The following is a 13167-nucleotide window of genomic DNA, read 5'->3' on the forward strand; positions in this document are numbered from 1 at the left end:
GGAGGACACGGCAGTCACAAAGGGAAAACTTATAGACTGAGAAGGATGTGTGTGTGTGTGTGTGTGTGTGTGTGTGTGTGTGTGTGTGTGTGTGTGTGTGTGTGTGTGTGAGTGAGTGAGTGAGTGAGTGAGTGAGTGAGAGAGAGAGAGAGAGAGAGAGAGAGAGAGAGAGAGAGAGAGAGAGACAGAGGAGAGAGAAAGTAGTACATTGAGGGCGGGGATGCTGCAGGGAAGACTAGAGAGAGGCAAGAGTGATATTAGGAAACTACAGTAGTAGGGCCATGGGGGGAGGGAGGGGGGGTAAAGAGAGGAACTGGTACAAAACAGAGAGATAGAGAGATAGAGGAGAAACTGGAGATAATGAGGAAGAGAAGGAACAGAACGTGAAGAAGAGATGGACTGCTTGGCCAGAGAGTGAGCGAGAGAGCAGCGCCGCAGAGCAACAATGTCAGAAGCATCAGCTTACAGTGATCGATGGACCAACCAGCTACCTACCACCTCCCCTACTGCCCTGCCACCTGCCCTGCTATTGGACCAAGCTGCATAGGGTGACATCCCCAGGGACCAGGAAGAAGATGTGTGTGTGTGTGTGTGTGTGTGTGTGTGAGTGTGTGTGGGTGGGCCAGAGGGTCAACAGCACTTGACATGGTAGAGGCTGCTGGAGCTCTCAAACAACTAATCAAGTCAGCAGTGACCTGGGAACCTCCGTAACATCTCATCATTAGATTGACCTGATCAATTCCAACATCATGTTGTAGGTTTGGGCTTTATTGCACGATGTTTTAGAGACTAGGTTTCCTATTTCCAAGAGGTGATGCTTCTTATGAAAGTATATTTTCAGAGCATCCATATCTTTTAGATATTAGCTGATAGCATTTCCAAATCTTTGCCATGTTTTGATATTGACAAGCATCAAGGTAAATAAAACAAACTGTGTTTCTGCTACAATAACCCCAGACTAATGTCAGGCTCCACAGGAAAAAAGAAAATAGTATAGAAAGTATAAATCAATTTGGTCTTACTGACATCCTTTCACCCTGCCACTGCCTGGGCAGCAGGCCAGCCGATTCTATTGGCTGCCATCAAACAGGGGCACTGATTATGATAAATCTGGTCTTCCCCTGGAGGTGTGAGCTGGGCAGAGATGCCCGACAGGTTTCTCTGTGCTACATATCATGCAATAAATCTAAGTCTGAGGGTGACACATGGTCAGTGGCAATACAACTCAATTAATAATACTCATCAATGGTGATTTGTCAGGATGACCTAGTTACTGCTCAGACACCATTAGGCTCCAGGCTGTCATGGTTCACCTTGAGGAGAGAGGTTGGATAAATACACCAGGTTGTCCAAGCAAATAGGCACTCAACACAACACACCACACAATAGAAAAGCAACAATAAATAACACAGATGCTTCCACATTCTATGCAGATATTAAGCAGCAACAACTTGTAATTGTGATCAGACAGTTTGCTATGCAAGGTTGCTATGGAAACAATATCAGCCACGAGGGAGAGGAACAGGAAATGAGGTGCCAAGGGTCAGGATACCTGAACTGGAATACTTGAGGCTGTCATCTTGCTACAGGAGAAAACACTGAACTAGAGCTCAGAAGGAATCCAAATCTTCACTCACAACTGGTGCAAAAGATAACCTGGTTTTCACCACTGGGCCACAAGGGGGCGGGTCAGGCCTTAGTCATTCAGATAAGATTAAACTGTAATGATCCCTGTGGGAAAAGTAGGTTCTTGCAGCAGCAAAAGTAACAGGACTCAGCAACAACAAATACCAGACCAGTACCAAACAGTGGAATTATTGTGAAAATATTATTAATATATGCAGAATGAAGGGAGATATGTGAAAATGGAAGTATGTGAATTTACAGCAATACACATGATGTGCAAATGTGCATCTGGGATCAATGCACACTGTTCATAAACATTTTTCACAACAATTCCCCCTGTAACAGCATTCCTGTGATACTTTGTGGCAACCTGATGGCAACAGGAATGATTTGTCAACTGGGCAATAATGTCAAATAAAAGGTCAGGCGCTTTCAAACTTGCTTTATTAACTGTCATCCCTGGCACTGGCTAGCTCACTTTAGTCTGGAGTAGTAAAGCAGCTAAACACAACAATAACAAAATGCAGACTAAGCTGTGGAAATGAATTGATGAGTGAGCTACTAAAAGAGGGTGCAAAGCCTGAACCATAAGCTTGCCTCAGGTACAGTATACACAACAGTAGTCTCCTGGCAACAATATTTTCAGGTTACAGTACCACTTTTACAGGCCTAACGTATCAAGAGTCAGTGTCATTCACAAATAAAATGCAAGTCTACAGTATATGTCAGAACTCAGATGGGATCGCTGCAGAATTGAGAACCGTAAGGACAACATGACCCCTGCTGGTAAGCCTCTGTATTGCTATTGTAGGCCTTTTAATGTCCGTCATCACAATGAAGATATTATCCCATGACCCTACAGTAATACTGCTCTTGTGAAAAGATATTGAACAAACCAGCCAAACACATCTTACAAAAATGACAACCTTTAACTTGAAGATTCCTTAAAATGCATGAGTACCCAGAGACAGTCCTAGACCTTATTTATGGGAGGGGTGTGTGTGTGTGTGTGTGTGTGTCTACCTGCTGATGAGACGTGGGGAGCAGTTGGGATTGCGGCCCATACACTCCAGAGCCGCGCAGTATGATCCCAGATTTGGCTTCAGACCAGCCTCTTCCACCAGGATAAACATGCGGCCGATCTGGTTCAGTGTTCCCTACAGACAGAGAGAGACACAGGAGGACATCAAGCTTTGCCAATTAGTACAGTTCACACCAGTGATTCCCCCAGAAATGTTTTATTGGTAGGATGGAAAAGCTACTGAAATAGCTGACTATAAAACTCTCTATAAGAGGAGTGATTCACCTATTCAATAGTGGAAACGCTCCAGATTCTCTGACAGTTATCATTCATAAGTGACAAATGGCTGTCCTGGGGAATGGTGAGCCATGTTATCTAGTCATGTATTAGTCGTAGTAACAGAAGAAATCATTCATGTAAGTAATGTAAGTAATGTAGAGAATGTAGTGATAAGCTACCTCGTCCTTCAGAAGATATTTCGGGATATATTGTGATAAAAAAAACACAGCAATATTATCAGAATATAATGATTACAAGGTTATAGAATTATTACAACTCAATAGGCCTTACAACCTGATTAAAATTGACTGAAAGCACATTAAGAATTCCTTAAACATATAAGAACTAATGTGACAATCCCACCCAACTCAAATCAGTGTGTTAAGTTAGTTCACCACCACACAAAGTTTCTGAAGATGCAGCATCCAAGTTATTCTCAGACGTTTTTTTCTATATCAGCCTAACCTTGAACATTTTCCTGGGACAGGTCATTTCAAGTTTTATTCACTCTTAAATCTCACCTTCTTGGCCCAGATCCTCATCATGACGTTGTAGATCCCTATGTTGAGGTATTTGCGTCGACTCATAACTCTGTGCTGGCTGAGCAGGAAGCGGTGCCCCCGCTCGATGTCCCCGGTGAAGACGCACGCCTCCAGGTAAGAGCGGAGGCCGAGCTGGACGTCTCCACAAGCGTCTCGTTCCCCGTCCTCCGGGCGGCGCTCTGGGTTCGCCGAGGACGCCCACTGGCTAACCTGCTGACTGAGCTTTATATCCAGCTCCTCCACCTCAGCCAGCTCTTTCGCCCTGGCCTGGGCATCGGGAGCGGACTGCCTTCGGCCCTCTCCGCTTGGAACCTTCTTTGTAGAGTCCTTCCCTTTCCGTTTGGAGGCCGTCCCTGCAGCGGCAGTGGCAGCAGTGGAGGTCAATGGTGAAGACACTGTAGCCCGAATTTCATCAGACAATTTCATAGTATTTTTTCTCCTCTTAGCAGAGGGTGCAGTCGTTTTAGCTGTGGTAGATATGGTTTTATGTGATGTACCGGGAAGCATCAGGTTGCCTTTGCTAGCTTTAGATTTTGGTGCTGGTTTCTCCTCGACATTCTTCTGTATTTTCAGCTTGAGATGCTGCTGTTTCTTTATTTTGTTGTTCTTCTCCTGGCTCAGTTTTTCCATCCAGCGGCTGGTCTGGGCTTTAGAAGCTACTTTAGCACCAGTCTGCCCTGATTTAGGGATGTCCATTTTCTCTCTAGGTGCATTTTTGGGACTCCTCCCAGATGAAGCCCCTTTCCCTGTAGAGGGAGCTTTGAGAAACTGCACCTTTGCATGTTGGACATCTAGAACGACGTCAGATTGGAGTTGCTGGATCCTGGACTCAAGCACTGAGAGGGAGAAGTAGAAAGGGTATCAAAATTACTAACAGGCCTATTTCAGAGTATTACACTGAAATACATAATGTACTGTAGGCAAAGTTGACAATGCAACCACTCAAGACTGATTAGGCCTAGCAAGCACTCCTAACTTGATTCTCACAGGCTGTGAACACAACCTGGTAGCACACACAGAGGCCAGGCAGGAGTTAAGGCAGGTCTCAGGATTGGACAATACTTACAAAACAATTATGATTTGAAACCCTTACCACACCTGTCATGAAACGATTCAGAAGTATTACTGAGTCATAAGTAGCAAAAGTCATGGACAAAACAGGAAAGCAGCTTGTGCTTGCATCTGTATCCAGGACAGCTCCAACCTTTTAATGTTAATCAGCAAGTTGTTTTCCATATTATTTGGAGTGGTATTGCGATACAAGCTGCCACAATACTTGGTGTGGCACGGTATTGTAGGTTAAAAATATGTTATCATGACAACCTAAGTAAACCTGCCTGCTAGAATATGCCAACATACCATCTAACAGTTGAGACTGCTCCAGGACACGTTTCTTCCCATCCTCTGCCTTTGGAAAAAGAGGTGAGAAATTTCTTCGCTGTAGCCTCAAGGGCGTTTCTGAAAAATGCACAGAGGCAATACGAATTATTACAGTTCATTAATAGAGTGTGTGATTAAGCCCAAACCTTCAAAACAATTAGACTGTTAAACCAACAGCATAGGCTTGACTTCTCTTATTAATATTGCAACTCTTGGATATCATGCTTAAAAGTGGTAAGATGGGTGCTCTGCTTAATGTTACTGAAGGTAATAAGCAAGAAACATGCGACATTTCTCACTGGTGGCTGCAAAAAAAGAAAGGAAGAATGAAAACGGTGACATTATGCTGAAGCAAAGTGTTGCTTAATAAAGGAGCGGTTCCTAAAGTCCATGAGGTTGTTCCATAAACTCCCCAGCAAAATGAGTTGCAAAACAGTTGAATTCAGGTTACATCATTTGAAGTTATGACAGTGAACGGATGCTATAGGAATGACAGTTCTGGCCATTTATTCTGCTGATCACATCCAGTTTATCACATCCAATAACAAAAACTCTTCTCACATGGGATTCCCCGGGACAAAATCTTACCAAACCTGTCCGTGACCTAACGTTAATGTGTATCTACTCGGTGAGACCTTCACATGAATCAAACCTAGCTTAAACCAACATGTACATCGCCTAAACCTAGATATCCTCGACGAGACTAGTGTGTCGGAGGCAAACTGTCTGAAGCATGTTTCAACGTTGAGCTACAATGCTCCATCCGACTGGAGAGGACACCCATGGGCTCACCTGATATTCGTCTCACAGCGCCGTTTCTCGTCGCGAGACACAGCTGACAGCGGTCCACGTAAGACACACGAGCAACACACTTTTCAAATAAAATGCGACGATTCAGACACTTGGTAAAGGCACAGACTCTGAGAAGTGACATGTTGACATAATAACCGCGTTACAACTAAGCACTAGGCCGCCATGTTGAATAAGACCAAGCTAATAGAGGAAGGAGGAACGATCGCTGTAGTTCAGTCATGGCTAGAAGATCGTAGATAAATCGAGTGAGGCTTCCCCCCTTTGTCCTGCCCTGCGATGTTGATAATATAATACTTCCATAGATGTTCCCTGTTCTGGATTCTGGACATAAAAGATAATTCAAGGGCTACAGCAGGGATCAATCAGATTATGTTAGATTTATGCATTTATTCTTTTCTTGTTCAATATTAATTTAGGCTAAATACACTAATTTATTACTGAATATTTTGCAAATGTTTCTCTACCCTTCTCTTTTCAGTGGGTAAGTGGGCAAATGTCCAAATAGTAATGTGAGGTAACTGGCCTATAGGTGGCAGTGTCACCATAGACTATAAGAGCTATGACATTCAAATTAGAGGTCAAACATAAGATGTCTGTAACTTCAAGGAGACCACGCTGAAAGTGTGGCTACACTTAAAATTATCAAAGCAAAATATTTTGTATCACATTTTGGAATTTGCATTCATATTGCATTTCATGTTATCTCCTATCTCTATGAATTCCTATATAGAATCCTTTGAGCTGTCAAATGTTTGCCAGATGGAAGGTAACAGGTAGAAATTATGTTTAGAGAGAAAAACACAATGTATACAAGATTTCAAGCTTCAAAACATCATCAAAATTAAAAATAGGTCTGATAGATTGTCCCAAAACTTTTAAGTATCTATTTTAAAGTGGTTGATAGTTTCTAAACTCTTTATTCAGTGATGAAAATGAAAAATCAGTGAATATGTGGTTAGATTCATTTTTATTAACATAACTTAAAGCTGGTAATATACAGTAGTGACGATGGCACTGATGCTGATTTGAAAAAAAATGACATTGCCTAATGAAAATTAATCAGTATTTTTTTTTTTTCGTTCGACTTCTGAAGTTCAAACATTGGACAATTTAAATCACATCAACTGTGACTCAGCTCCAAATTGAAAGTAAAACAGAATTCATCTCAGTCACATCCTGTATGCTTTCTGACCCCCAGCAGTGTCAGGTTCCCCTTGTCATGCATCCATAAAGCATTCTTAAACACTTTAGCAGCCCCTTTGTGTCTCGGCAGGCTGGAGGTTAACACAAGCACTACTTGACAGAGAGAGAGAGAGAGAGAGAGAGAGAGAGAGAGAGAGAGAAGGGGGGCAATAGAGGGAAATGAGGTCCAGGCAGTACATCTTTTCTCAATGGAGGCAGTGGCTGAGAGCACAGCGGTGGGTGTCTGCTGCTGAGCTGTAGGTGAGGATCAGGAGGTGTTTGTTGCCACGGTTCACGAGCAGGGCCCCTTGACAGGCTCGTTTGATGTGGTCGGCCCCTGTCGGCGGCTGGCTCTTTGCGCTGGTGTGACAGTCATTGCCGGGTGAGTGACTGTCAATGCCTCGACCAACAAAAGAGGAGAAGACAGGCATTCATGGGGCCTGATAATGGCCAGGCCAGGACAAGGCTGCCATTCTCATACACTTTGATCATGTGGATTCTTTTGCACACCTTTGTAGGGGCTCCCTATTTGTTTAACAGATGGAGAGAGGGCTGTTTTTGAAACTGCTTCACCTGGCCAGGGAAACCTGACGGAGATACTTCTTAGTGAGATGCTTGTGTTGGTAAATGCCTTTGGCATGTGTTTGTGTGTGTGTCTTGGTGTGTGGACACGTGTGTGTGTGTGTGTGTGTGTGTGTGTGTGTGTGTGTGTGTGTGTGTATGCACCTCTTAGATGGAATTAGTGACCTGTCCCCTGTGGAAAAAGGACTGCTGCAAGGCACTTCCTCATGGGCCTCCACATATGTGACATCTGAGACAAGAAAGAAGTAATATTTGGACCTGAATTTGGAAATTTTATGAAAGCATACTTTTCGAATCACACTTTTGGGCTGCAGCTGAGAGATGCTGTGCATTAGGACTTTTTACACTCTACTGTAAAGTGCCAAAGCATTCATACAAACAATATTAATCACACTTGTAATGACATTACTTTGAGTCCATTAGTGCCTATTACAGCTTAGCAAGACAGACAGAATGACCCTTCAGGCCTTTACTGTAATTTTAACCAGTGTGACTCACACAGCTCTCTGGGTTTCCCACACATACACTTTAAGATGGATTCAATTAGTGAGTCAGTTAAGAAAATATCTTAGGATTTGTCATGCTGTTATTTACAAGTGCATCTTAATAGAATAATGGCTAAATTGGAGAGAAACATGTAACATTCTGCCTTTAATGATGCTAGGCCAACCTCAACACTCTGAGAAAGCTACTGTATCTACTGTAGCTGCTTGTTCTTCATTGTCATTAGGAGGGTTAAAAAATGCTGAGCCAGCACACGTTACATTTGTTTTTCTTTAACCACCTCCTGTTCTATCTGTGTCCTCTTTCATGTGTTTCTGGTTTATCAGTGTTCATCAGCGTTGTACAGCTGTTTAATCGCATTTGACAAGTCACACTTCTTTCTACAATCAGGTGCTATCGGTCTGTTGGATCTCTCCTGCATGGATGAAAACGGGGAGGCTGGATCGCTCAGAACTTTTCACGGCATCAGATAGACGACCCACTTATCATAGCGCCACTGACAATAGACAATGGTCACGAAGCAGGATATGCAAAGAGCCATGTCCCAACTGGGGCTGAGCTGTGGTGGTCTGGTCAGTTCCTCAACCAGCTCCGGATGTTTGTTCAGCCAACCACAGCGGACAGCTCAAAGATATCAAGAACACCTGCATTGGGTTTTAACCAACAAAGCAGGAAGTGCTGGACGTGTTGAAAGGATAAATTGCATAATCGCTGAAATTATAATAATTTACTGCCAGCAAATAATATGAATGAGATAATTTCCTCATGTGAATTTTGTAACTCTTTGCAGCCTAGCATCTAAAGAGCAAGTGGTTTGTTGTGGTTTATATCTGGAAACAGTTTTATTTTCCAAAAAAAAGCATTCTACCCTTCTGATGCTAAGTTGCAAAGTTGCAGAATGTCAGTATACTTAAAAGCACTAGGTCAAGGGTGAGCAGCTAAAAGAGGACTGCAGAGAATGAGGGGGAGAGTAATAGAGCAAGAAAGAGAGGGAGAGAGAGAAACAAGGAGTTAGCAGGCAGGCAAAACAATTAATAATAGGGAGCTATTACTGAGGGATTGTCAGTGCTAAGAGGGAGGTCGGGTTTCAGACCCTTTTGAAGACTTTGATGGTACAAAACAGGCCTCATTATAGAGATATTATCTCTATTCATACACTTACAGAGCCGCTTGGATCCCTGCTGGGAAAGATTAGGTTCCTTCACTTGAGAACATCCTCCTCGGGAGCCTGGGCCACAGAGTGCTGTTCTCAGCTAAGGGCACACCCACCCACCCACCCAGCTCCGCTCAGCCCGTCATAACACAACCCAGGCCGAACCAAACCCTGCAACACCCAGGGAGGGGGCTACGGACCAACCTGGGAGCAGACTAATCCATCCGTGGCAGACAGGCATCAGGGCTGGGTCGCTGACCGGCTGGCTGTGTGGTGCTGGTAGTGGGAGATCAAACTGAAATTACAAGCAACCAAGTTGTTTTCCCAAATGGAGAAAGCTTTTCTCCCAAAGGGTCCCTCCACCTGCTTCTGATCTCTGAATTTAAAAGCCAGGCTGTGGTTTGGGGCTTTGCTTTACATGATTATTATCAGACTGGCATACAAGCATACAAGACACTGTGTATTTGAAGGATGTAATGTTAGGTGTGTCATGTTTTTCTCATTTGCATCTTCAAGTGGTTCATCTGCACTGAGTTCATAACCACATATTTACAAATTCCAGCTGATCTAGACGATTCCAAACAGAGTTAACATTACAGACCATTTATTAATTCTTCAGTGCGCATTGCAATCTTGAATTAACATCCAACATCAAAGATGTACACTGTTAAAAACAAACAGGATATTGCACTTTAAGACACTTAACAAAGAAATACATTATGCTAAGTTGTGTCTGGCCTGAGCTCAGAGTCCAAACCTTGGCTTCCAAGACGCCACAAAGCAATCTCCTGCCACATCTGACATTCAGATGAGGCCCAAACTTTGTTCTTGACCTCAGGGGGCACTCTGACTTTTAAGGAATTATACAGTACATAGAATGATTGTATGATTTTAATTATGGGCAATTTCAGTAGAGGAGGAAGGGCAACTGGAACTTCCTGGGGGGTTGTTTCTCTCTTTTTCTCTCACTTTCTCTCTCTCTTTGTGTGTGTGTGTGTGTGTGTGTGTGTGTGTTTGTGTGTGTGTGCCACAGTGACACAACCCTGACAGTGGAAGCTTTCCCTCCATTAGAAGAGGAATGACCACCATTGGTATAAAAATACTTTTGGAAACAGTATTTCAAAATACTCATATTACAGTACTTTCTAGAAGATATCAGACTTCTATAACATAAAATGGGCACTATCAAATTCAGATTGCATACACTTTATTTTGGCTATAGTAGGCTACAATGATGATGGATTCTTGTCAAGACACGTAACTGACCAGCTCATGTCCTCATGTCATGACCTGTCACATGGTGGATGTGGTATGAATCTTCAGACTTGAAACAAGTCTGTCTGCTCATAAGGTACAAAGATATGTAAATATTACTGCAAGTAATATTTTAAGTACTGCGCATGAGGCTAAAACCAACTGAGCATTATTTGTAGAGATGGGGAAAAAATGTACCTCTGGCTGGCTGGCACTAGTCTAAATATGCGTAAGTGGATTTTGACAATGAGAAGACATCATATCAACACCTGTTTTTGACCAAAAGCTTCTTGCCACACAATATGTGGTAAAGATTTCCATTGAAGTTTTGGATTGGTCAAGTTCAGACTCAAGATGCAAGTAATCGCAGATGAACTGCAGTGACATCTTGCTGTTCGGACCAGGCTGCCACTAGCTATCATCTAGCTAGCTAGCTGGAATGTGAAGCAACGCAATTTGGCTCAGTCAGTATACAAGGAAACAAGAAGCATTTCATAACAGAAACATTTTTTTTTGTTTTTTTTACAGTATAGTTATATCAAATTAATAGCTTCCTCAGCAAAAAAGCATGTCACTTCTAACAGAAATCAAACATAATTCACAAGTAGCCAATTGCTAATGGTAGGAAACTTTGGCAATGATGACGGAATTTACAGCTTCTTTGTAGATTTGCATTTTGAAAATACAAATTGCACGTGTTTTAATTACATACATTTCTTGACAGCAGTATTTTGTTAATTATTTACATACATTAAATGAGCATGAATACTTAAGTATTCATAAATTGCAACAAGCCACATTTTGATGTATTTTTGCACCTCTGATCATGTTGTCATACCTGAAAATGTATCATCTCCTAAATCTAAAATTAGATTTTCATTATTAGGTTTTTTTTGTTTTCTCACATTGGACAGGCCTAAAGCAATGGCAGCTGTGATACAAAGTCTTTCTAGGACTATGTTGAGGAATATTGTTTTCCATTACGGTGCTGATAGAGAGCTGGAGCACCCTAAATCAATTACTGAGCCAAGCCTGCGAACACTCAGCTGTCCTGAAAACTATTTACATCTTTTTTGAAGATGGGGAAACAACTTCATACAAATGCTAACAAAAAACACATTCACATTATGCTCTCTCTCTCTCTCTCTCTCTCTCTCTCTCTCTCTCTCTCTCTCTCTCTCTCTCTCTCTTTCTTTGTCTCTCTGTCTTTCTCACTCCCTACAGTTCCAGTAATGTTGAAACGCTCATGCATGGTGGTGACTTAAAAACCCTCCTATATAACGCATTTGACTTTCAAGGAGACCGACAGGAGGAGAGAAAAGAAGAGTTTAGAGCAGGAAAGCGGATAAACACGGAGGAAGTGAAGAGACACTGCAGCGTGGTTTAATTGGGGGTGAAAGACTGTGACTTTTACGAAGGGCCCATGTAGATCTATGCTGAAAGAAGCTTTGATGAGGAGCCTGGCGGGCACCAAGGACCAGAACATACCGGCAGGTAGACAGGAATGGCTTGGGGGGGGGGGTTGGAACTGGGAACTGAGAGTTAGGAGAAAGAGGCGGCTGGTGTCTTTCTCATTGTTTTTTATGATGGTCGGGTTTAAATGGGGGCTAGGGGGACAGCAAGTCTCTGGGAGCAGTTAACAAGCTAAAGGGTGTGAAGTGACTGTCGCCCTCGGTGAGCACACACTCCTCAAACACACTTCCAGCAATGGACAAGTGTGGCCTCAGGGTGGTACACATCATTGAAACAGGGACCCTTTTTAAAAGGAAGTAAGTGCCACCGCTAACTGGACAGCCTCACTTAAGAACATGTGCTAGGAAGTGCTTCTGCTTCTCTCTCTCTCTCTCTCTCTCTCTCTCTCTCTCTTTTTCAGTGGATGGGGAGCATCTGCATGCAGAAACGGAAAAAAAAAATGTAATTGCTGAATTGCGTTTCACAGGAAGTGAAAAACTTCTACACATACAGATATTTTACAGTAGTTCTTCTTCTTCTTCTTCTTCTTCTTCTTCTTCTTCTTCTTCTTCTTCTTCTTCTTCTTCACATTAATTAGGACAGGGGATGCCCTAAATGAAAAAAAAGAGTAGCCACGGTTATCGTGTACTGGACTGCTTTGACAGAACTTTAATGCATTGCCCTAAGTAATGTTTGTGCATTCCTCTGCCACTTGTGAATCAGGGTCATTTCACAGCCTGTAAAAGACGGACAAGAGTGTGGGAAGTCGCAAAAAAGGTGTTCTTCATTTCCGTCCTGCTCTCCCAAATTAAACGGCAAAGATCAGAGAGGGTGTTTCATTGAAATATTAACACAGGTGATCAGAAAGTCTCTCGGGCTTCATCTGGACTAACTCTGCCGACACTCCCAACCTGCCCCGTGTTTCCGACTGCTTGATGATTCAAACCAGCGGCCAAAAAAGAAAAGGCTGCCTTAATTTGACCCATGTGGCCAGAGAGAAGAAAAGAGAGCAAAGAGAAGTCAGCATTTAGGTGTCAAAAAAGGTCTTCTTGCCGCCTCACTGGACAGTAATGGACTTGGAGCTGATCTGACCTGTGTGTAAAAAAAAAAGCTTCACCATTCACATCAAGTGGAGACACCGGCGGAGGTCATGGGAGAGGACGGGGATCTAACTCTTTCCAGGTGTCTGTGGGCATGAGAAGAGCAATAAAAAACCCTCAGGTAAAAGGCTTATGACTTGTCTCTCGCAGGAGCCACGGAGGAGAGAAATAAATTTGCCGAGAGAGAATAGAAAAGGGACGGTGTCTGATGTAGGCTTCCTCGTTTGTTTCAGATGGTTATGAATGAGTGCAGTGGCCCCACCCCTCTCCTTTCAACCC

The 13167-nt window shown here is 43.0% G+C and overlaps 1 protein-coding gene across 3 annotated transcripts in view; it reads right to left on the minus strand.

The window, feature by feature from the left end:
• The window catches only part of polrmt (polymerase (RNA) mitochondrial (DNA directed)), a 46583-nt gene extending 40791 nt beyond the window's left edge, over positions 1 to 5792 (minus strand). For 2 of the 3 annotated variants that reach the window (XM_078285786.1, XM_078285785.1), the window contains exons 1-4: positions 5641 to 5792; positions 4828 to 4926; positions 3448 to 4304; positions 2650 to 2783 (exon numbers count right to left, since the gene is read on the minus strand). In XM_078285786.1, the coding sequence (XP_078141912.1) occupies positions 2650 to 2783; positions 3448 to 4304; positions 4828 to 4926; positions 5641 to 5782 (1232 nt within the window). In that variant the 5' untranslated portion in view covers positions 5783 to 5792. The remainder of the gene's footprint in view (positions 1 to 2649; positions 2784 to 3447; positions 4305 to 4827; positions 4927 to 5640) is intronic. The other variant, XM_078285787.1, reaches the window with a different exon arrangement.
• Between the last annotated feature and the right edge of the window lie 7375 nt (positions 5793 to 13167).

This window comes from Centroberyx gerrardi, chromosome 9 (genome assembly GCF_048128805.1).
Source record: "Centroberyx gerrardi isolate f3 chromosome 9, fCenGer3.hap1.cur.20231027, whole genome shotgun sequence".
Taxonomy (NCBI): domain Eukaryota; kingdom Metazoa; phylum Chordata; class Actinopteri; order Beryciformes; family Berycidae; genus Centroberyx; species Centroberyx gerrardi.